The 21,107-nt window shown below is 21.3% G+C and overlaps 5 protein-coding genes across 15 annotated transcripts; 2 read left to right on the forward strand and 3 right to left on the reverse strand.

Moving 5' to 3' along the window:
* Positions 1-610: 610 nt before the first annotated feature.
* Positions 611-8,826, reverse strand: LOC122718952 (zinc finger MYND domain-containing protein 11). 4 transcript variants are annotated; one of them, XM_043944384.1, is made up of 7 exons: positions 8,550-8,826; positions 3,036-3,446; positions 2,629-2,959; positions 2,207-2,520; positions 1,353-1,853; positions 1,103-1,285; positions 611-1,014 (listed from the first exon to the last, which is right to left on the reverse strand). In XM_043944384.1, the coding sequence occupies exons 2-7, from the start codon at positions 3,429-3,431 to the stop codon at positions 892-894; spliced, it is 1,848 nt and encodes a 615-aa protein (XP_043800319.1). In that variant the 5' UTR covers positions 3,432-3,446; positions 8,550-8,826; the 3' UTR covers positions 611-891. The 4 variants fall into 4 exon arrangements, with proteins under 4 accessions (XP_043800319.1, XP_043800320.1, XP_043800318.1 ...); XM_043944385.1 differs by lacking the exon at positions 8,550-8,826 and adding an exon at positions 7,960-8,096; XM_043944383.1 differs by lacking the exon at positions 8,550-8,826 and adding an exon at positions 6,545-6,875.
* On the forward strand, positions 8,560-12,182 carry LOC122718953 (ankyrin repeat, SAM and basic leucine zipper domain-containing protein 1-like). 3 transcript variants are annotated; one of them, XM_043944388.1, is made up of 9 exons: positions 9,374-9,573; positions 9,994-10,152; positions 10,358-10,480; positions 10,585-10,705; positions 10,786-10,891; positions 10,982-11,116; positions 11,194-11,540; positions 11,626-11,848; positions 11,936-12,182. In XM_043944388.1, the coding sequence occupies exons 2-9, from the start codon at positions 10,062-10,064 to the stop codon at positions 12,089-12,091; spliced, it is 1,302 nt and encodes a 433-aa protein (XP_043800323.1). In that variant the 5' UTR covers positions 9,374-9,573; positions 9,994-10,061; the 3' UTR covers positions 12,092-12,182. The 3 variants fall into 3 exon arrangements, with proteins under 3 accessions (XP_043800324.1, XP_043800323.1, XP_043800322.1); XM_043944387.1 differs by lacking the exon at positions 9,374-9,573 and adding an exon at positions 9,801-9,850; XM_043944389.1 differs by lacking the exons at positions 9,374-9,573; positions 9,994-10,152 and adding an exon at positions 8,560-8,658.
* Positions 11,955-15,973, reverse strand: LOC122718950 (conserved oligomeric Golgi complex subunit 5). 2 transcript variants are annotated; one of them, XM_043944381.1, is made up of 15 exons: positions 15,736-15,973; positions 15,545-15,637; positions 15,357-15,481; positions 14,987-15,206; positions 14,761-14,903; positions 14,418-14,684; positions 14,164-14,284; positions 13,989-14,106; positions 13,771-13,911; positions 13,256-13,636; positions 13,027-13,152; positions 12,841-12,949; positions 12,543-12,764; positions 12,218-12,437; positions 11,955-12,053 (listed from the first exon to the last, which is right to left on the reverse strand). In XM_043944381.1, exons 1-14 carry the CDS (start codon positions 15,776-15,778, stop codon positions 12,243-12,245), a joined length of 2,304 nt encoding a protein of 767 aa, XP_043800316.1. In that variant the 5' UTR covers positions 15,779-15,973; the 3' UTR covers positions 11,955-12,053; positions 12,218-12,242. The 2 variants fall into 2 exon arrangements, with proteins under 2 accessions (XP_043800316.1, XP_043800315.1); XM_043944380.1 differs by lacking the exon at positions 11,955-12,053 and having other exon boundaries at positions 12,163-12,437.
* Positions 15,974-16,057: 84 nt separating this feature from the next.
* Positions 16,058-18,324, forward strand: LOC122718954 (AP-3 complex subunit mu-1). 3 transcript variants are annotated; one of them, XM_043944392.1, is made up of 9 exons: positions 16,058-16,205; positions 16,439-16,623; positions 16,934-16,943; positions 17,025-17,184; positions 17,278-17,391; positions 17,450-17,629; positions 17,702-17,860; positions 17,976-18,026; positions 18,098-18,324. In XM_043944392.1, the coding sequence occupies exons 1-9, from the start codon at positions 16,171-16,173 to the stop codon at positions 18,230-18,232; spliced, it is 1,029 nt and encodes a 342-aa protein (XP_043800327.1). In that variant the 5' UTR covers positions 16,058-16,170; the 3' UTR covers positions 18,233-18,324. The 3 variants fall into 3 exon arrangements, with proteins under 3 accessions (XP_043800327.1, XP_043800325.1, XP_043800326.1); XM_043944390.1 differs by having other exon boundaries at positions 16,059-16,205; positions 16,709-16,943; XM_043944391.1 differs by having other exon boundaries at positions 16,143-16,205; positions 16,378-16,623; positions 16,709-16,943.
* A 254-nt stretch (positions 18,325-18,578) lies between these two features.
* Positions 18,579-20,229, reverse strand: LOC122718821 (transcriptional adapter 1-like). Of its 3 annotated transcripts, none has more exons than XM_043944172.1 (5): positions 20,202-20,229; positions 19,789-19,794; positions 19,485-19,694; positions 18,883-19,395; positions 18,579-18,795 (listed from the first exon to the last, which is right to left on the reverse strand). In XM_043944172.1, the coding sequence occupies exons 2-5, from the start codon at positions 19,792-19,794 to the stop codon at positions 18,664-18,666; spliced, it is 861 nt and encodes a 286-aa protein (XP_043800107.1). In that variant the 5' UTR covers positions 20,202-20,229; the 3' UTR covers positions 18,579-18,663. The 3 variants fall into 3 exon arrangements, with proteins under 3 accessions (XP_043800107.1, XP_043800105.1, XP_043800106.1); XM_043944170.1 differs by having other exon boundaries at positions 19,789-19,825; positions 20,037-20,205; XM_043944171.1 differs by lacking the exon at positions 20,202-20,229 and adding an exon at positions 20,037-20,143.
* Positions 20,230-21,107: the final 878 nt, after the last annotated feature.

Below are 21,107 nucleotides of genomic sequence, written 5' to 3' on the forward strand. Positions count from 1 at the left end.
TATAACACATAAGACTGAAGATTGAAAATATTGTTATTAATATTCAAAATAAATAGAATATGAAATGTATAATAAATAATTATAAATAATCTTCTTTTTAATGTATTTTTTACATTTTAAATTATATATGTATTTATTTTTAGTTATATCATTGTAATATTTAGTTATATCATTGTAATATTAGCATCTCTTATATAATATTTTAATATATAATCATATATTATATATAAATATACAATATATATATGAGTATTTTAATATATAAAATATGTTTATTTCATTGTCATATAAATTATATGTATATGAGAATAAGGAGACATGTATGTATTTATATATATAATATTTCAGATCATATTATTATTAATATGTATACATACATATGTTTTACAAAAATATTATGAATAGAATATTAAAAAACATTTATTTATAACATTAAAACAATATTACATATTTCATTAATGTATTTAATGAACTTATTTTTATATTAATAAATTTGTTTTTAATTATAAGAACTTTTTATTAACATCTTAAAGATTTTAGATTAATAATATTTTTAGTTTTATGATTTTAATAAATAATTAAAATAAAATACCTTTTTATTATTCAAAAATTGAGTTTGAAAACAAATATACATATATAATAATATCGCTTATTATCTTTTTACATTTTTACTTATAATTATAATTAATAATTACAAATCAAAGGATTTACATTTGTTTGCATACATATTATAAATGCCTTCATTCAGAAAGCTTACATCAAGGCATGTCAAATTAGTGTCAAGAATATATTAATATACTTCTACAAAGTATCCTCTTTTTTCAAATACAATAATTTTAATTTTTTTCTTATAAATTTAATATTATTATATTTATTATATCCATTATTAATTTAACGTTTTCGACGGCAAACTCTTTTATGTTCACGTTGCCAGTGGACTTGTTGACAATCAGTACTGCAATATGCAGTATTCCAACAGCAATGATATATTGCTTCAGCTTCACAATTATAACACTAAAAATAATATAATATAGATATTAATTAAAATATATAAAGAAAATATAGATTGCATATATAAATAAAACTATTAAAGAATTATTACCCATTGTTTCTTCTTTATTTCTGATATAATTTGTTGATGTCTATCTGTTAGTTGTCGTAATTCTTTAGCATGTTCAGCTTGTAATTTTTCTAATTCTTTACATTTCTCCAATTCCAATTCACGACGTAATTTTTCTAATGCTGTTGTAGTAGGTTGTTCTGACGTTCTGCGTTCTCTTTTTATCTATAATACATAACATTATAAAATTGAAATTATAAAAGTAGGAATTAATAATTATTAAATATTATACCTTTGCTGGTAATTTTTCTGTTTGTATTTGTTCTGTTTGTACAAAAACACACTTGGTTCTTGGTTCTTGAGAGCTAGAAGTGACCATATCTTCTTGAGAACCTTCTTTCTTCAAACCTTGAGGACATGTACTGGATATTTCTCTTGCAGGTTCTTCTTCTGCTACTGGCAAACAAGGTACTTGTCTTTCTTCACTTTTAGCTTTACTTTTTGAAGAACGTTCATTATGTTCGATTCCCTTTTGGTTTGACGGTATATCATTGTGACTATCCGAACTGAGACGTTCTACTTTAACTCTTAAATCCTTAAAAAGTTGTTTCGTAGGATTTCCCGTTGTATTTTTTGAACCTGATGACTCTATATTTCGGATTTTGTTCGGTTTAGGTCCCTCATTATCGTCGTCGATGTCCAATTCTTCGATGGTTGTGCCCGACTTTTGCAGCAAATTCTGATGATGCTTCAGTTCATCAAATGCTCTGTTCCAAGCAGTGGATCTTTTTATCTATGGAAGGTAAATTGTGCACGTTTTAAGAAAAGTTGATTTTCTTCCAATTGCACAATGAAACAGAGTGGTGAGAAATTAGTTGTACACTTTAGGCCACAGTTTATGTTATGCATACCTTCATTTCTTTCCATTTTCCTTTTTCCGAAGGCTATGCAAGAATTCGTTGTTAAGATAATAATATACCTAAGTGCAACAACAATTTCTAAATTTCTTTTTCTCTCAAGAGTTCTCTTCTATTGTGTCAGTGATACAATACATTGTAAATGGCGTGTAACCTAAACCGAGAATTTCACAGTGTTCGCGTGACAATTTCGCGTTGAACGCCGGATAATTTTGTGACTTATCTTTACCTGTAAACTTTGTAGACTGGTAGTAATCGGCCGAATGAACATTTTTTCGATGTTGGCTCGCATGTGATGACCTCCAAAAAAGCGGACGTCATAAACGTTGCCATTAACTTGCATCACTTTAGCTGGCCAGTAGGGGTATCCTTTTTGTTTTGCATAAACTAACTGATGTGGTGGATTACAAGGTATGCAAAACCACAGTTTCTCTGATTTTTCATTAGATATTCTATAGCAGTCAGCACAACGACGAATTTCTTGAAGATCATAACAGCAATCTTGATACATTGTATGACCCATTTCTCCAATTATGCTATGTGCTAAATAAATGTTTGAATTAAAATTATAAATTATAACTATAATTTTTAAATTAAAAATAATTTATATTTGTTGTGTATATGCATGCGCATGCACATGTGTATACGTACTTCCATGATATATAATAATATTGTGTAAAATATTATGTGCATCAGCTTGAAACTCAGCCAAATTATTATATTCATTTTTCTTAATTTTTGTATCCATAATAGCTAAATCCATATGGTGTTTTATAAGAACACCTGGTCGCCATGCATCTTCCCCTTCACTAATCCAAGTTGTACCTGAGTATCTATTAGCTGGTGTAACAATAGGATCATTGTTAAAAACAATAGTACGGTTTGTAATTTCTGGTGGCAATTTTGCTTTCAAATGTCCACAAGTAAAACTTAAAATATGGTTGAGATCAATTTTATCTGAGTATGTATCATTATTTATACTCTGTAACAATTATTTCTATATATTTTATCAATATATATATAATTTTAAATTTCATTTTTGAATTCAATGTACTTACTTCACAGAAATTACATATTTTTAATTTAACATTACTAAGCATATGGCATTCAGGATGATAAACTCTGTGACATTGTTGACAACATTCCACTATTCCGGCTTTCTGACATTTATAACAGTACCAATCGTGACCATCATTAGGTATAATATCAGATGGTAATCTATAACTTTCTTGTTCTATACCATTTTTTGTTGGTACTTTTTTTAAATAAACAAGTCCATCATCAACAGCTTTATTTAATTCCTCTTGTGCCTCTTGTTCTGTAATTCCATAAACTCGAGCTAAATGCCGTACCATACGATCATTACTTGGTAAACTTCTTTGATGTACAGTTATTTTGATAGCATCCCATATTCGTTGTATCATAAAAGGATCAGTTTTACGACGAATTGACATGATGATAAGTAAATACTAAAACAAATATCAAAAGAATATCAATCTTATATATGTTTTTTAAGAAATTAATAACTTTAAATAATAATAAAAAAATATTTTGTCAAAACATATTATTTTAAATTATTTTATTAAAACTTATTATATAAATGTAGTTCATATAAGAAACAGAAATAAAATATCAATACCAATATTTGTTATTATATAAATAATCAATATACCCTCATATGTACAATATTTATCATATCTAAAATATAACAGTTATTGAGATAGCCTCATGTTTAACATACTATATATTAATATAAAATACTATGCTTGTCTATTCAACAACATTTCTAAATAGTATTTTTTTGAATTGCAAAATATACAAGTAAATAATTATTTTTAAAATAATTTTAGTGCATAACATAACACAAGTGCATGTTAAATCATAAAAAATTTATGCATACATAAGATGTATTATATAATACTCAATATATCTACATACATGTTATTATTATCCAGTGTTCTTACTATAATAGTTTTATTAAAAAGACAATTTAAAGAATGGAGAAATACACCATTATATATTTTGTCGGTATCTGATGTATTATTTTCTATATTTACATCAAGTATATTATTTACAAATTTTATGATACATGTTACTTATTTGAATCACAATAAAGTGAATAATAAAATTTTTTCAATAAATGAAAGTATATGGAATATAGAAGATGCTAATTCAAATCAACAAATTAAATTTAAAAGATTTATGGAATATACTATTAATATAAATCAAAACAACTTTAACATGATTCCACAGTGTAATATAACAAACATAATAATAAAATATGGAATGTTATTCTTTCCATTTACAAATTCATTTGTGTCTTTGTTAATATTTTCTGTACAATGCAACTTAAATGCATTTCATCTTAAAAATCAATATTTTAAATTGCTACAAACTGAAGAAATGATATATAAAAAGAATATTAATATAAATAAATTTAATACAAAAATAAAATTTGATTCTATAGTGGAGATAGTGAAATCCAAAAGAGTTTCAGGAATCAAAAAAAATATAAAAAACATTTTACATATATTCAAATGTAATAAAATGAAAAAAGATAAAAAATTTACTATCATATTTATCTTAAATCAATGGATTTTGCCTATTATTGTTACAGGACTTTTATATTTGTCTGAATATGATACAAATCCTACAAATGACATGGAAAATAAAAAATGTTTTAGTGAAAATATACTTTTTCTTGATGATTGTTATAATATAAAATTTACAAATATGCCACAAAATGTTAATTTTGAAATATATACAACTCCACTATATGAAGATTATATTAATAATAAAGATTTAGTGAAAACTTCTAATATTACTCAAGTAAATGAGATAATATCCAAAGTACAAAATCTTGTTTTTTCTGTAATGAATGATACATATACTATTCCTTCTAATATAAATTCTCAAAATGTTTCTGAGTTTTTAAATATAACAAAATATTTTGAATTAGATATTCATACAAAAACTATAAAGCAAAATAAGAGTGTTGAAAGTGAACCTGATATAAATAATATTGAAAATGATACAAATTTAAAAAACAATATGCAAATAAATAATTATATTGATAAAGATGACAAAAAATTATTGTTTAATTATTTAATAACAAATTCTTCAAAACATTTATTAAAGGAAAAAATTTCAAACAATAGAGTTAACAATAATATAAATGCCACAAAAAAATTAAATTTTAAAGAATTACAAATGTGTCTTAATAAAAGTAAAGACATTATAGATAATTTTATAAATACAATTAGAAGACATAATACATCAATTATATTAAATGAGCAAATATATGTTAATGTATTTAAATGTATTTATAATATTTCTCAACAAAACATACAAAATTATCAGAAAGATAAAAATCATCTTAATAAAAAGCAACAAAAAGAATTAAAAAAATTAAAATCAAAGGAAATTTTTCAACATAATTCAATTTTTCATAAACAAAATATATTATCAAATATTAAAATCAATACTTATCAAAATGATAATGAGTCAAAGATAATACAAGAATATGTAATGGATAAATGTTTTATATCAACTAAATTTTTAAAGATACATTTGTTTGCACTAATATTTGTAATATATTTTCTGCCAATTTTATTCTCTTCAATTTTACAGCAATATGGTAAACTGAAATGTCAAATTATTCTAAAAAACTTAAAAGCAAAATATATAATGCAATTAAACAATTTTAATTCTGACACCACAGATAAAGTTAATAATATACATTGTAATATTTCAATGAATTCTAAAAAATCTAATAATTCAAAAGGTGTTATATTTTTAAACGAAAACATTCAAGAATCAATAAATTTTAATAAATTATATCTAATAGAAACTCAACAAGAAGATTTTGAACAAAATTGGAATGAACATTACAAAGATAATCAACAAAACATTTCATTTCATGAGAAAAGAATACAATTAAACATAATACATCAAATAGAAAACATGTTACATCTTTTTAATAATATTAAAATGTCTTTACTTTGTGGAATATTATTATGGACACCTTTATTTTTTGAATGTTTAATGAAAGTATTTACAGTTTTATACATACCAGAATGGTTATTAAATGTAACATATTTAACAGGTATTTCATTTAATACTTTACGGAATATCTTCAATCTTAAAATGATAAAACTTCAAGAGAAGAATATAAATAATAAAAAAACAAATAGTATTCATCCTATTACATAAATCTGAACTATATTTAATTATCTAATTATTTAAATGATTAAAAACATTTTATTATATTAAAATATATATTATATATAATATATAATTTTTAATATATATTTATATATAATATATTATATATAATATATATTTTTGGTTATGCACATAAATGGTGTTATAATATTTTTTATTAATACTTAAGTGAAATTATCTAAATTTAATTAAAATATTATTTTATCAAAATTTTTCATTATAATGTATTACATTGTTGAAAAATAAATAGTTTTATCCTTGCTACGTTTTAATTGATTATCGTTTCATAATTATAATTCAGTATACAAGTAATACAATTTTATGCAAGTCTAAAGTTTCTTACCAAAGCTAAAACACTAATTTGTAGTTTATATACTGTTACTTTAAATCGTAAATAAAAATTTCAATTTTAAATTATAATTAATGATTCATATTTTTCTGTTTTATAATAAAATATATTTAAAACAAAAATAAATTTTTTGCCGACGCCCGCAAGCAATAATAAGATAATAATTAATGTTAGAGACGCGCAACTACATTGCACATATCGCGTACGTCATAACTTCAACCTAACTTTAACAATGCGCGCGCATGTTAAAATTAAGTATTGAAAAAAAATAAAATAACATATTTTCCATTGTTATAAAATTTAATGTTTTAAATTTGAGAAAATATTTTATTTTCTATATAATAAATTAATTTATTTTTTATTTTTACATTTTATATAATCCATATTTTCACATTATATTAAAAATAATTCTTTATGAAAAATATTTTTAATAATTCAATCATTATTAAATTGTTTATCATATTTGAATTATACATATTTATAAATAATAATTATAAAATTTCACATGAATCTTTTTTTTTCTAAATAATTAAAATTTTAATTTTAAATTGCATACATTGCATATAAATAATATAATTTCATTATATAAAATACACAGAATGATGTTTACATAAAAAAAATATATTAAATTATACACATATATATATATATATATATATATATATTAAATATAAATCAATCTTTATTATTATTATTTTATTTTATTTTATTTTTATTTTATGTATTATGCAATCAAAATTTTCTATTAAATTAAAACATGAAAAGAAAATGAAAAAGAAAGAAAAAGAGAAGTTATATATATGTATATATTATTTTTAAAGGAAATCATGACATTAATTACTAATAATAGTATAAATATTTTAATCTATTGACTTATTTGATCTTTAATTGTTGATATAAGAAGAATATGAATACTTTATTCGTACTACTCTTTAAATTATAAAAAAGATTAAAATCCAATTTCTTCCTCTAATTTTTTTAAAATTTGTATACCATCGCTCCATGGAAATACACGTGCATTTATTTTTGGAATTTGATTATTTTCAGTACTGTTTAATATTTTCATGAGTACATAATCTTCTCGTGGAAATGCAATATCACGTTCCGAAAGTCGTAAAATGGGACACAAATCATTTTTTCCATCTCCGATATATATTATTCGATCAAAATATATGTTTTCATTGTTTCTTTTTTTAATGTAATCTTCCAAAATTTGTCCTTTACATAAATTAACAGTGCTCAATTTGCAAGAATTTTGAACATGGTACATGTCTAATTTTATCATACCATCATCACCGACATATGCAGGATTTGTAAATATTTGAGTAATAATATTATTTAAATTTCTGTTTTTTAACCATTCGTTAATAAAGAATGTATTTGAATCACTAATAATAATAATTTCGTACCCTCGAACATATAATTCTTTTAGTAGAGTTTCAATACCCGATACAGGAGGTATATTAACAATAGCAGTTTTGATTTGTTTTATATCGATGGAATTATTATGGAGCAATTCAAATATTTTCGCCATATATGCGATCCAACCACTAGAACGATACAAATTCTTCACGCTGTCTGTTATTTTTTCCTTAGGTAACAGGTTTCGAGCCACGATATCAGTATTATCATCGGTAATTGTATGATCAAAGTCAAATGCCACGAGTACAGATCGATGCATCTATTAAAATTTAAATAAATTATAAATGCACGCGATTTTAATTAATTACATTATTCAATCTGAATATTTTTAAAAAATTTTTTTATAATAATACTTTTTGTTAATTTTGCATGTTTTTTTTATATTTTTTCTTTCATTGTCTAATTTTTAATAGATTTTAATTCACAAGATGAAATTCGTATTTTTGTTATTAATATTAAATAAGATTGCACAATATTGTATAATAATATTTATATTTAAATAATTATAAAAATTGTTTTAATGATAGATATTACATATATATTATATAGTTACTTATGAATTATACATTTTACTTACTATTAGATAAATTCTTAAACATGCATGAAATTGTTAATTTAACAATGTAAATTATAAATAAGAAAAAATTTACAACCGGATTCTGTACCAGATATCAGATGACTAACAGGTTAAGCAGTACGAAATATAAATGGATAACCTACAATTAAATTTTTAGCAGATGTCCAATAAATGGACAACTGACACTTAAAGATTAAGCAAGATAAGATAATAAATAATAGATGCAAATTCGTTGTTTCTTCTTTTATATATAGATAAATATATTATATAAACATATAATATATATAAAATATAATATTGTATATTTTTTACATATCTTATTTTCTTAAATTTTGATATATTTATTTATTTATTTAATGATATGTTTATTTATATAATATTTTTTGAATAATTAATCACTTTTTACTAATAAACTTACAAAATTTTTTATAAAATTAATTAATTTAGATATTATTTAGATATTATTATTTAGATATTATTATAGTTATTTATATATTTTTCATTTTTAAAATTTAAGAATAGTAATAAAATTCAATTGCTTATTTTCATGAAAATATATTTATCTTCTGTGTAATTTATATATAAAATATAATAGTAAATTATATATATTTAAAAATTTTTATTTTAGATTTTAATAATTTTATCATTAAATAATTATGCTAGACATAAATAATATAAAAAATTTAACTAATTAATATAAATATATAACACATCTTGTCAAATTATATATAATTTATTGCACTGTTATAATTTTTTCATTCATTTTCAATAAAAATATATATTATTATAAACAAATATTTCATCGAATCGGGGGAAACTACAATATAAATATAATAAAAATTCGAATTCTGTTTCTAAATTTATTTTCATCATATATTAAAAATTAAATTGAGTTAATATAAATTATATATAATACTATTACTAAATTGTATATCAAAGAGCCATAAGATCAAAATAGAATTCGAAGTACATTTATTTTCACAAATACATAATATTATCTAGAGATGTGATACTTTTGACCAATGTAAAGAGCTTTTTTTTGAATGTTAAATCTATTGAAATCAACCAAATCTGCATTCCTTTCGATTATCAATAATAATATATTTTATATTTAATATATTTTCATGTATTTTATGCACATAAAATTTTAATCATTTTTGAACATATAATTAAGACTGTATAGTTAAATTAAAAATATATAACCTTATATATTATAATTATTATAGTATTAAATAAATATTAAAATAATAATAAATAATGTATAAGAATTATTCAAATTTTTGATAGCAAAATAAAAAGTGGTAATTTTTTCTTTTCTGAAGAAATGTATAAGTAATCAATATTTTAATATTTGTCTATAAAAATAATTAATGTTTAAATTAATCTGAAATAAAATTTTATTTAATAACAAAATATTTTATATTTTATATTTTGTATTATATAGAAACAATTATACTTTTATACTAAAAAAGTTTAGTATTGAAAAACGAAATATTTCATCAATATAAAAATATGGATATTGATGAGGAACAAGTTATTGAATATCGTATAATTAATGCATGTACAATGGGTCAATTAGAAATTATTAATGAATATCTTGAATGTAATTATTCTTTATATTAATTATAATATTATATAAATTATAATATTTTATTATAAATTTTAAGATAATAATATTTTAAATATTACAATTAAATATTATATATATATAAATATTATAATAATTTAAAATATTTTAATTTGAAATATATTTTTAATATATTAAAAATTAATATATTTTTTAAATAATTTTATGCAATTATATATAGCATATGATATAAATAAATTTTTATACAATGGATGGACTCCACTTTTATATGCTACATCTAGTGCACAATTAGACGTTATTAAATATCTTGTAAACAATAAAGCTGATGTCAATAAGCATAAAGGTTTTTATACTTTCAATTTGAATACATTTTTTATCACTTTATATAATATCCTGATGTAATAATAATATAATAATATAAGATGTAATAATAATATAAAATTTTAGATGGTTATACACCATTAATGGCATTATGCAGTTCTAATAAAGGAACAATAGAACAACGAATAAAATGTTTAATAACATTAATTGAAGCAGGTGCTAATGTAAATGCAAGCAATAAACAAAGGTATTGTTCATATCTTATATTTTCCAGACAATATATTATTGATGTTTTAATCATTTTTATAATTATTTAATATTTTACAGACAAACACCCTTAATGTATGCTTGTATGTCACAAGAATTAAAATTTGTAATAGAATTAATTAAATATGTAAAAAATATTAATGCATATGACAATAGAAAACAAACTGTAAATTCTTTTAGCAATCATAGCAATCTTTTGTAACAATATAACATTATAATATAACAGTATAACAATAAAATTATAAATAATTTTTAGGCATTGATGTATGCAACAATAGCTAATAAACCAGAAATAGTCAAAATATTAATAGAGAATAGAGCGGATATCACATTAACTGACTTCAATGATTTAACTGCAAATGATATAGCTTCTATGAAAGGATATGATAAAGTAAGTTAAAATATGATATCTTATTGTAAAATGCAATATTTTTATAAAATTATATAAAATATATATAACTATTATAGATATCATCATTACTGAATTTTGATGAAGCAGAAACGATACCTACTTATCAAATATCTAAAATGTGTAATTGGAAAGATATGTTTCCATCGTTAATTAACATAAACAATCAAACTGTAGATTTTGATATATTTACAATTTTACATGGAATGGGTTTAGAACAATATACTTATATTTTTCAAGGAATAAAACTTACAGAATTTTTAATGTTAACTGAAAACGACTTATATCATTTAGGAATGGATATTAAAGTACATAGAATTCAATTTATGGAATGCCTTCATAAATTTCATAGAAAAAAATGGAGTATACAAAGTATTGGTATTATCAATAAATCGTTACCTTATACGTACGTTATTTACATACGTTATTTACATAATACTATAATTTTTAAAATTTAATAATAAAAATTTAATTGTATATTTATTTTTCAGATTATATGATGGTGTAATTTCATTAGGTATAGTATCTAAACAAATTGCTATTATTGGTTCTAGTTTTCAGTATATTAAAAACAGTTTATTAAAAGCAAATAATGAAAATATATATTTAACTAAAAAACAAATATTTAATTACAAGCAAGAACTTAAAAAAACTCAAAAAACTCTTAGTTCTTTAAAAAAAGAACTTGTGCAAGTAAAAATACTTTCTAAAAAGGTAAAATACTATAAGATACTATTTAATAATAATTTCATTCAAAATAAATGTTATAATAAAATGTTAATATATATTTTATTAATATAGATTCAAGAAAAAAATAATGATATTGGTATGCCAGCAGCATATATTGGTCCAAAAAAATATAAAATAAATTGGCCTATGTTGTTTTTAAGCATTACATTAATTATAGGAGTTTATGTATCTAAAACAATTTGCATTCAAAAATTAATACATCATTAAAAATATAATTGTACTTATTTAGAATTTTTATGTATAATTTTTAATATTTTTTTTTTCAATTTCACTAATAAATTATTTGTAATATTATTTTTTATGAATATAGAAAATAATTATTAAAATACATACATGTATTTTTTATGTAGTATAAATTTCACAAATTTTGGTGTTCATTTAAATTGACTAATTTTTTCATTAATGGAAATAATGGATGGAATGTTGGAAGATTCTGTTGTCTAATTGTTAATTGATAACGTTCCAACGATCCACTACAAAAAGCTAATCGATCTCTTTCATTTGGATGCTTATCCATCCACTGAGATAAACGGCTTACAGACCAACCTGTACTCTATATTAATAACAATGAATTAATAATGATTAACATCTCAAATTCAAGATAATTCATTAAATAATTAAAAATTAATAATAAAAATATAAATGAATATATATATACCTGATGTGGAGATTCTAATTCAGATGGAGCAATAGAAAATAAATGTAAAAGAATAAGGGAAGGAGGTACACCACAATCTCCTTCTCCTTCTAAAACCTTTTGTACAATTTCATCAGCATTAAGTGGAAGCAATGCTTTTAATGCTCGCAATGTTCTATATTGTTGTTGTTCTGATGATCCCAATTGTCCTCCTCTACATAATAAAGCAACAGCTATTTCTATCTAAAAATTAAAAAATAAAAAAAATTTAAACTTAAATATAATATATAATTTCAACATTTTATATATTTTAACATACCTGACTAAAATCAATAATGAGTTTAGCTTTTCCAAAATCAGTTAATGGTCTTAACAAACAAGCATGTCTTACAAAAAGTTCAATACAACGCGAAGCAACAGATTTACAACTAAAAAAACAATTTTTATTACATTTAGAATATAAATTAGAATATAATATAAAAATTGTAATAATTTTTTTAATTACCATTCAGCAACTACTGTTTGATTTTTATATGGAATAAGAAATGTATTTACAGAACGTAAAATAAATCCTTGCAATTCACGCATATAGAGCGAACAATTAATTTCCTTGCCTAATGGGCTACTTGGACTGTATAAAAGAAATATATATATATATATATATATACATATTTAAATGAATCATTAATTAATCATTTTAAAATTTTCTTTGAAATGATAACATATTCACTTACTCTCGAAATTCTGCATCATCATGCATAGTTAAAATAATACTTTCAATTGCATCATTAATAGAAGCCAATAATGGCGATAATATATTTTTTGTTAATAAATCTATTTCTTTAAGAGCTATAGAAATTATTGAACTTCCTTCAGATGGGAGACCAGATAAATTTGCTATTACACGAGTTATTTGACTAGAAAGATAATAAAGTAGGTTTGCAAGAGATACATTTGTCTGTTGAACAGTGGTTGGAGAATCGATTACTTGACTAGCTTCTCCACCCACAAGTAATCCTTGTTCACATTTTAAGCAAAACAATCTTATAGCTTTTCCTACATTACGAGCAACTACTGTTGAAAGACCATCATCAACCAATGATACACTTAATTCACTGTAATGAAGTTTGATATTAATATTGATATATAATTATAATAATTATAATAATTATAATAATTACAAATGTGATTATCTATTGAGTTAAGTTATAATTGAATTTGAATATATGTATGTATTATTTTAAATTACTTTGTTATTGTTCGTATAAGACCATCAATTTCATCTTGTGTTGGCAATCCTTCTCCAGAAAACATAGTATGTACTGGATCTAATAAACGTGATACTGATCGAGATAAATATGCATTTTCAAATGGTAATAATATATCATGACTAAAAAAATATAAATATATTATTTGCATTACATAAAATAAACTAGATAATAAATCTAATTAAATATTTTTATTTACTTAATTTTGTAAATACCAATACTCTGTGATCGCTCTTTTAAACGTTTTCTTAAATCAAGAAATATTCTTAAAAATTTTGGATATTCGCCTTCTAATGCTTGTTTTACAAATGATGATCCTTAAAATATAAATAAGATAAATTTTTCGTTAAAAGAATAATATGATTGATATTTACCTTGTGTACGTTCAATTAATACTTTTGAAAGTAGACAATTCACACTATTCCAAAATTTTTGTGATAATTCATCTAATCCCTTTGTATGATATTCTAATAGTATTCTTTGTAATAATTCAATCTATAATAATATAATATAATAATAATATAAATAATACAACTGATAATGCACTGTAACGATTCAAATGAAAATATAATATTCTCTATAGTCAAATTCAGAATTCAAGAAAACAAAATAAATGTTTATTAATTACTTGTAAACAATGTGTGTAAAGAGTATCTTGAAAAAGTCTTTCAAGATTTTCCCAGATTCGAGTGCGTAAATTTCCAGAAGATCCTGGAGAAGGAATAGCAGCTCGTCCAGGTGCTGCTCTTTTTCCAAGATCTTGATTTGTTGTTAAAGTTACATCTAATGATTCTGTAGCAATTTTTTCAATTTCAGATAAAGCAGTATCTATAACATTATCTATAGCTCCATTTATAATTCTCAGATTTTGAAATACTTGTACAGCTGTACTAACCTATTTGTTGCAAATTATAATTAATAATTATAAAAAATAATAATATCTAATTAATATAAAATATACTCTTATATACTTTAGTTCTATCCATTGTTTGTAATCCTTGGGATAAAGTATGAGTTGCTATTCTTTGTACTGTTGTTCTATGAGATTTTATAACTTGTTGATCATCAGCAATAACATCTAATCCATTTAAATCTGTATCCATCATCAAATGTTCTATAAATTTAGATTATTATATTTCTCTTATAAACAGTATATTTTGTAATGTCATGAAATAAAAATTATAAATAAATTAATACCAAGTTCATGAAGACTATTTGCAGCTTTTATAATATCTGGACCTTGCATGTTATTTGTCATTTGAGAACATAAACGTTTTGATAAATGTTGCATTCTGGCTACTCTTCGTAACAAGTCAGAAGTTTCATGAAGTCTTGCTAAGACAATTGTCTGAGTCTCAATTCTATTGAAAGGGTCAATAATTTTTCCACGTAAACGTTCTACAGCTGACAAAAGACTCTAGAATATAAATATTCATTTTTATTAATATCTATATCAATAATAAATATATGTATAATAACTAATAATAATTAAATAAAATATATTTTTCATTTAAAATAATTTATATTTTTCTTCATATTTAAGAATGCATTTATGTTACATACATACCTGAACATGTAATTGCATTATTGAAAGCACACTTTCTAATTTTTCTACCCAAGTTGCTTGTGATAATAAATCTTCATGATTGGCTAATACTTGCTTTTGTAATTCTGTGTTCAAGATTTCAATAGCTATGGCAAAAAAATATATTGTATATATCATAATATTGTATAAGAGATAATTTTTTTATTTACCTTGTCCTAATTTATTTATTTGTTGTGCTACTGATAGTATTTGATTAATATCATTTTTTTTGGATTCATCATTAAAAAATTGTTTAAAAAAGTCTGAAAAAATATTAATTTAAAATATTAATAAAAGAATATTTTCAATTTTATAATTAAACGAATGACATATAAATAATATATAACATATAATAAATTACCATCGTTTTCTATATCCATCCAATTCTTTGTAATTTCTTCCATTATTGAATTAATAATAACGAAAGTACAAATTTAAAATGAAAGATAATTAATGATATGTAACCAAATTTTATAAAAATTATAATTATTTTTAATTAATTTTTAAACGTTATATTTATTTATTAGACTAATTAACTATTATGTATTTTATTATTCGTGTTTATTTTACGCCAAGATTTCACTAATAAAAATATCTTTCTGTGCACATAGCTATCTTCTTTATTACATGCAGCATGCAATTTATACATGCAGCTTATAAATGTAGGTTCATGATGCACGAGTGTTAGTATTAATTTGTAAATACAGAACCATATGTCAAGTATATGTAGAATATTAAAATAAAGTTGGCAAATAATTTTAAATATTAATTTGTCTAAAATAATTTCTTATAAAAAATGATACATAGTCTTTTTATTATTAATTCGTCAGGGTAAGTATGAATCAAAAGAAAAAAATATATTTAATATTTAATAGCTATTTGGTTAAATGCATATGATTTTGTAATAATATATATAATATATGTTTATTGTATAATATCTAAAGTTTTTATTCATATTTAAGAAATATTTTATATTTTTAATTTTTTATTTTAATATTTTTAGTGTTTTCTAATGTAATTAAATAAAATTAAATATTAATAATATTTATTAATATTATTCTTAGAGATGTTTTTATGGAAAAGCATTGGAAAAGTGCAGTGGCACGATCATTATGTGACTATTTTTTTGATCAACAAAGAAGAGTTTTATCTCCTGAAGATACACCACCTGTAATAGCTACACCTCATCATTATCTTATTAGTATATATCGTTGTAATATGTTTTTTGTTGCAGTATGTATGACAGAAGGTATTTACTAAAATGTAAATGATAAATTTATATTAATTACAAATTCTATTCTAAATATTATTTTTGTTTTACATTTTTGTATTAGTTCCACCATTATTTGTAATAGAATTTTTACATAGAGTAGTAGATACTTTTGAAGATTATTTTAGTGAATGTACAGAAACTATTATAAAAGAAAATTATGTGGTTGTCTATGAATTATTGGATGAAATGTTGGACAATGGTTTTCCATTAGCCACAGAATCTAATATTTTGAAAGAACTTATTAAACCACCAAATATATTAAGAACTATTGCAAATACTGTTACAGGAAAATCTAAGTATGTTAATTAAATATATTTGAATGAAAATATAAAAATTATAAATTATATTTAATTCTATATACATATATAAATATATAGTGTTAGTGCAACATTACCAAGTGGACAATTATCCAATGTTCCTTGGAGACGTACTGGTGTTAAATATACAAATAATGAAGCATACTTTGATGTTGTGGAAGAAGTTGATGCTATTATTGATAGAACTGGTGCAACTGTATTTGCAGAAATTCAAGGCTATGTATGTTTTTTGTCTAATGTAATTAATATTAATATGATAAGATATGATAATTATATTGATAAGAATATTTGCAATATATTGTTTAAATTATAGATTGACTGTTGTATAAAATTAAGTGGTATGCCAGATTTAACACTTTCCTTCATGAATCCTAGATTATTTGATGATGTTAGTTTTCATCCTTGTGTTAGATTCAAACGATGGGAGGTAAGAATAAATAAATATTTAAACTTACTAATTTATTAACAAAATATTTTTTTTCCAGTCTGAACGAATACTTTCTTTTATTCCACCAGATGGTAATTTTCGTCTTCTTTCTTATCATATAGGATCACAAAGTATTGTGGCAATTCCAATATATGTAAGGCATAATATAAGCCTCAAAGAATTAGGAGGTGGCAGATTAGATATAACTGTTGGACCAAAACAAACCATTGGCAGAACTGTATATATATATTTTATTTCTATGTTAAAATATGAAAATTAATATAAATTTAAGACATTACATATATTTTAGGTAGAAAATGTAACATTAGAAATTCCTATGCCAAAAATAGTTTTAAATTGTACACTGACTCCAAACCAAGGAAAATATTCATTTGATCCTGTTAGCAAAATACTATTATGGGATATTGGAAGAATAGATGTTTCTAAATTACCTAATTTAAGAGGCTCGGTATAACAATAATAATAAAATTACAATTAATCTTTTAAAATTTAAAAAAAAATATGCAGAGATTACTAAAAAAAAAATAATAAATAATAATAATAAATAAAAAATAATTTTTTAGATTACTGTTCAAAATTCTGCCAGTACAATGGAATCTAATCCTGCCATTAATGTATGGATATTTTATATGAGTATTTTATATTATTATTACATAGATAAAGTTAAAAAATTATTTTATTTTAGGTTCATTTTACAATTAATCAATTGGCAGTTTCTGGTTTAAAAGTTAATCGATTAGATATGTATGGAGAAAAATATAAACCATTCAAAGGTGTTAAATATATTACTAAAGCTGGAAAATTTCAAATTAGAATGTAAATAAAAATGTGAAAAATTTCTCATATCATTCTTAAGACTAAATACGTATTTTAAACTTTATAAGAATATAAATAATTGAAAATAAAACGATATAAAACAAACTCGATTTTCATTCATATTACATAATATAATAAATTTCTATACATTTTGTAAATCTCTAGATAAATATATAATTATATTTTTCAATATCTATAGTATATTATGTTAATAATAGAATAATAAAAAAATATTTACAGTTAAGAAAATAAACATAAAATTTATGAAAAGAAAAAATATTGAAAAGATATAATTATATATCTTAAATTAATTTACAATTCATTTTATTAACAAAGTATATTTTATTAAAAAATATAAACCTAAATTTTTAGTTTATATATATTTTAAATAATTATTTTAAAGTGTAATCTATTTATATAAGAAAAACAAATTATTTATATTATATATTGATGACATGATAATTTTTTAGCTTCAAGGTCTTCCCATGTTGGATGTGTAGAATATGTAAATAAACGTTCCATATTAGTTGCATATATAGTATGATTGCTAACAAGATTTTTATAGATCTATATAAAATAAAAAGATATTAAAACTATAAAATATTAAATATCATATATATTTAAGTAATTTTAGTAATTATAATTTTTTTTTACCTTTAGCGTATATTGTAAATCAGCTGTATTAACAGGTTTTAATGAAGGTGGAATAATTTGTGGAGAACATGCATAAGCAAAAGCTGTAGCTTGTTCTGCTTCTTCAATATTTGGTTTTATCATAGGAACTTGACCATAAGGATCTATTATTTCTGTTGCAGTATAATCTGATGATTTTAATATATGAGTAGAATTTCTTTTCCATGAACTAGGTACTGGTTCTCCAATATTATAAATAAATGAACCATCTCTAATAGCATATCCTTTTCTTCTTGTAAATATTGCTGTAAGTATATTTTTTAGAAAAATCTGTGTAGCTGCAATAACTATATGTGCAGTATTTTCTTCTGCTCCATCCATATTATTTTCCCATGCTGCTAACATTAATCTTGCTAAAACAAAAGTTCTATCTGGCAGAACAAGTTCTTGAGCACTAGAACGATTGGCTCCAATAGGCTCATCTCCAACAGGTGATGAAGTTTGACTTAAGACTTCAACATACATATCTGCAGGCTAAATATAAAACAAATATAAAAAAATTATAGTTTATATATCCAACATTAATTATATAAAAATTAATTAACTAAATAATTATTTTATACCTCAAAATTTGATTTATCAGTTTTATATTTACGTTTTAATCTTAATCTCTTTTCTTTTATAGCTTTATCTCGATCTAATTTTCGTGTAGGTGTTGCAGCAGCTAAACCTCTAACTTTATTAAATAAACAAAGAAGAAATTCATTATGAAGATGAACTTGATCTTCTGTCATAATATTTCTTGCTTCACAATCAAATTCTTCTTTCGTTGTCTATAATTATAACATTTAATAAATGATAATGTTAATAATATAATAATAATGTTATAAATTTTTAAAATATTAAATTTTATAATAATATTAATACCTTCATCTGAAACCAAAGTTTCATCTTTTCAAAGTATCTGTCAACAAAATAAAATTCTTTAAATAATATTTGAAAATTATTTTTTTTTTAAATAAATAAAAAATTAATAATGAAATAAATAAGAAATTGGAACAATTACAATAGCTTAAAATTATTAGAAATTCTGAATTATAATGTTTTATTTATAATTAAAATATTTTAAATTTATAATTTTTATTTTATTTTTAAATTTAAAACATATATTTTACATTTTTGCATTTTCACCAAGCGAGGCTACAAGACTCTTTCTAGCTAAATTTAATTCTTTTGAAGTTGTCATTTTTGAATAAGTTTCAAATATTATAATCAATTAAATATTTTTAATTTGAATAATTTTTGACTTTTAAACTTATTGTTTTTATTTTTATTTTTACCACAATATCTTCAATTTAATTATGCTATTAATCATTGTATTTCAATAAAATTTTATATAGATTATATATAAATTAATTTATCTTTTTTCTTTCAATAATTCTTTAAAAAGAATTAATATATTTAATATACGTTAAACACTGAACACTAATTATTATATTGATATATAAGATAATTATACACATATGTATATCATATATTATATATTCAATCATAGATAATATACAGAATAGATATCTGATTTTATAGGATTTTGTATTTCGTATTCTGAAATACCGACTGTGAAAAAAATTTTTATATATGAATTATTAATTTAATTATTAAAATAAAATCAACAAGAATAAAAAATCTTTTCTTAAATTTCAATATCAATATTCACATCTATATTATATTACACTTAAATTTTTTGATATTATTTGGATTCATATAACATAATAGTTGTTACATATTTAGAATAATAAATATATTAGAAATTTTTTTTAATTTATTTTAAAATATTAAAGCTATATTTGCTTGTATATACATTCTATTATGATATGTAGTAAAATACATAATCAATCAAAATAATTTGATTTTTTTATTTTTTATATAAAAANTAGAGAATACAAAGATATGAATGTATATATACAAATAGAAATACTTATACTATTATAATATATATTACTTTAAAAGAAATTAATTTCTTTTCTTGATTAAACAGTATTAATTATAATAAACATTACATTACTTTGAAAATATATATTTAAAATTAACTAAAAAATAAATTAACTAAAAAATTTTTAAAAAGAAATTCGTTCGTTATTTTTTTAGATTTTGATTAATAATCACATATCATTTTATTCTTATAATGTAAAAGAGTATAAAAACATATAATATAAAAATTCTAAAATTTTTATAATAATCTATTT

Source organism: Apis laboriosa, unplaced genomic scaffold (genome assembly GCF_014066325.1).
Source record: "Apis laboriosa isolate Shangri-la unplaced genomic scaffold, ASM1406632v1 scaffold68_cov148, whole genome shotgun sequence".
Taxonomy (NCBI): domain Eukaryota; kingdom Metazoa; phylum Arthropoda; class Insecta; order Hymenoptera; family Apidae; genus Apis; species Apis laboriosa.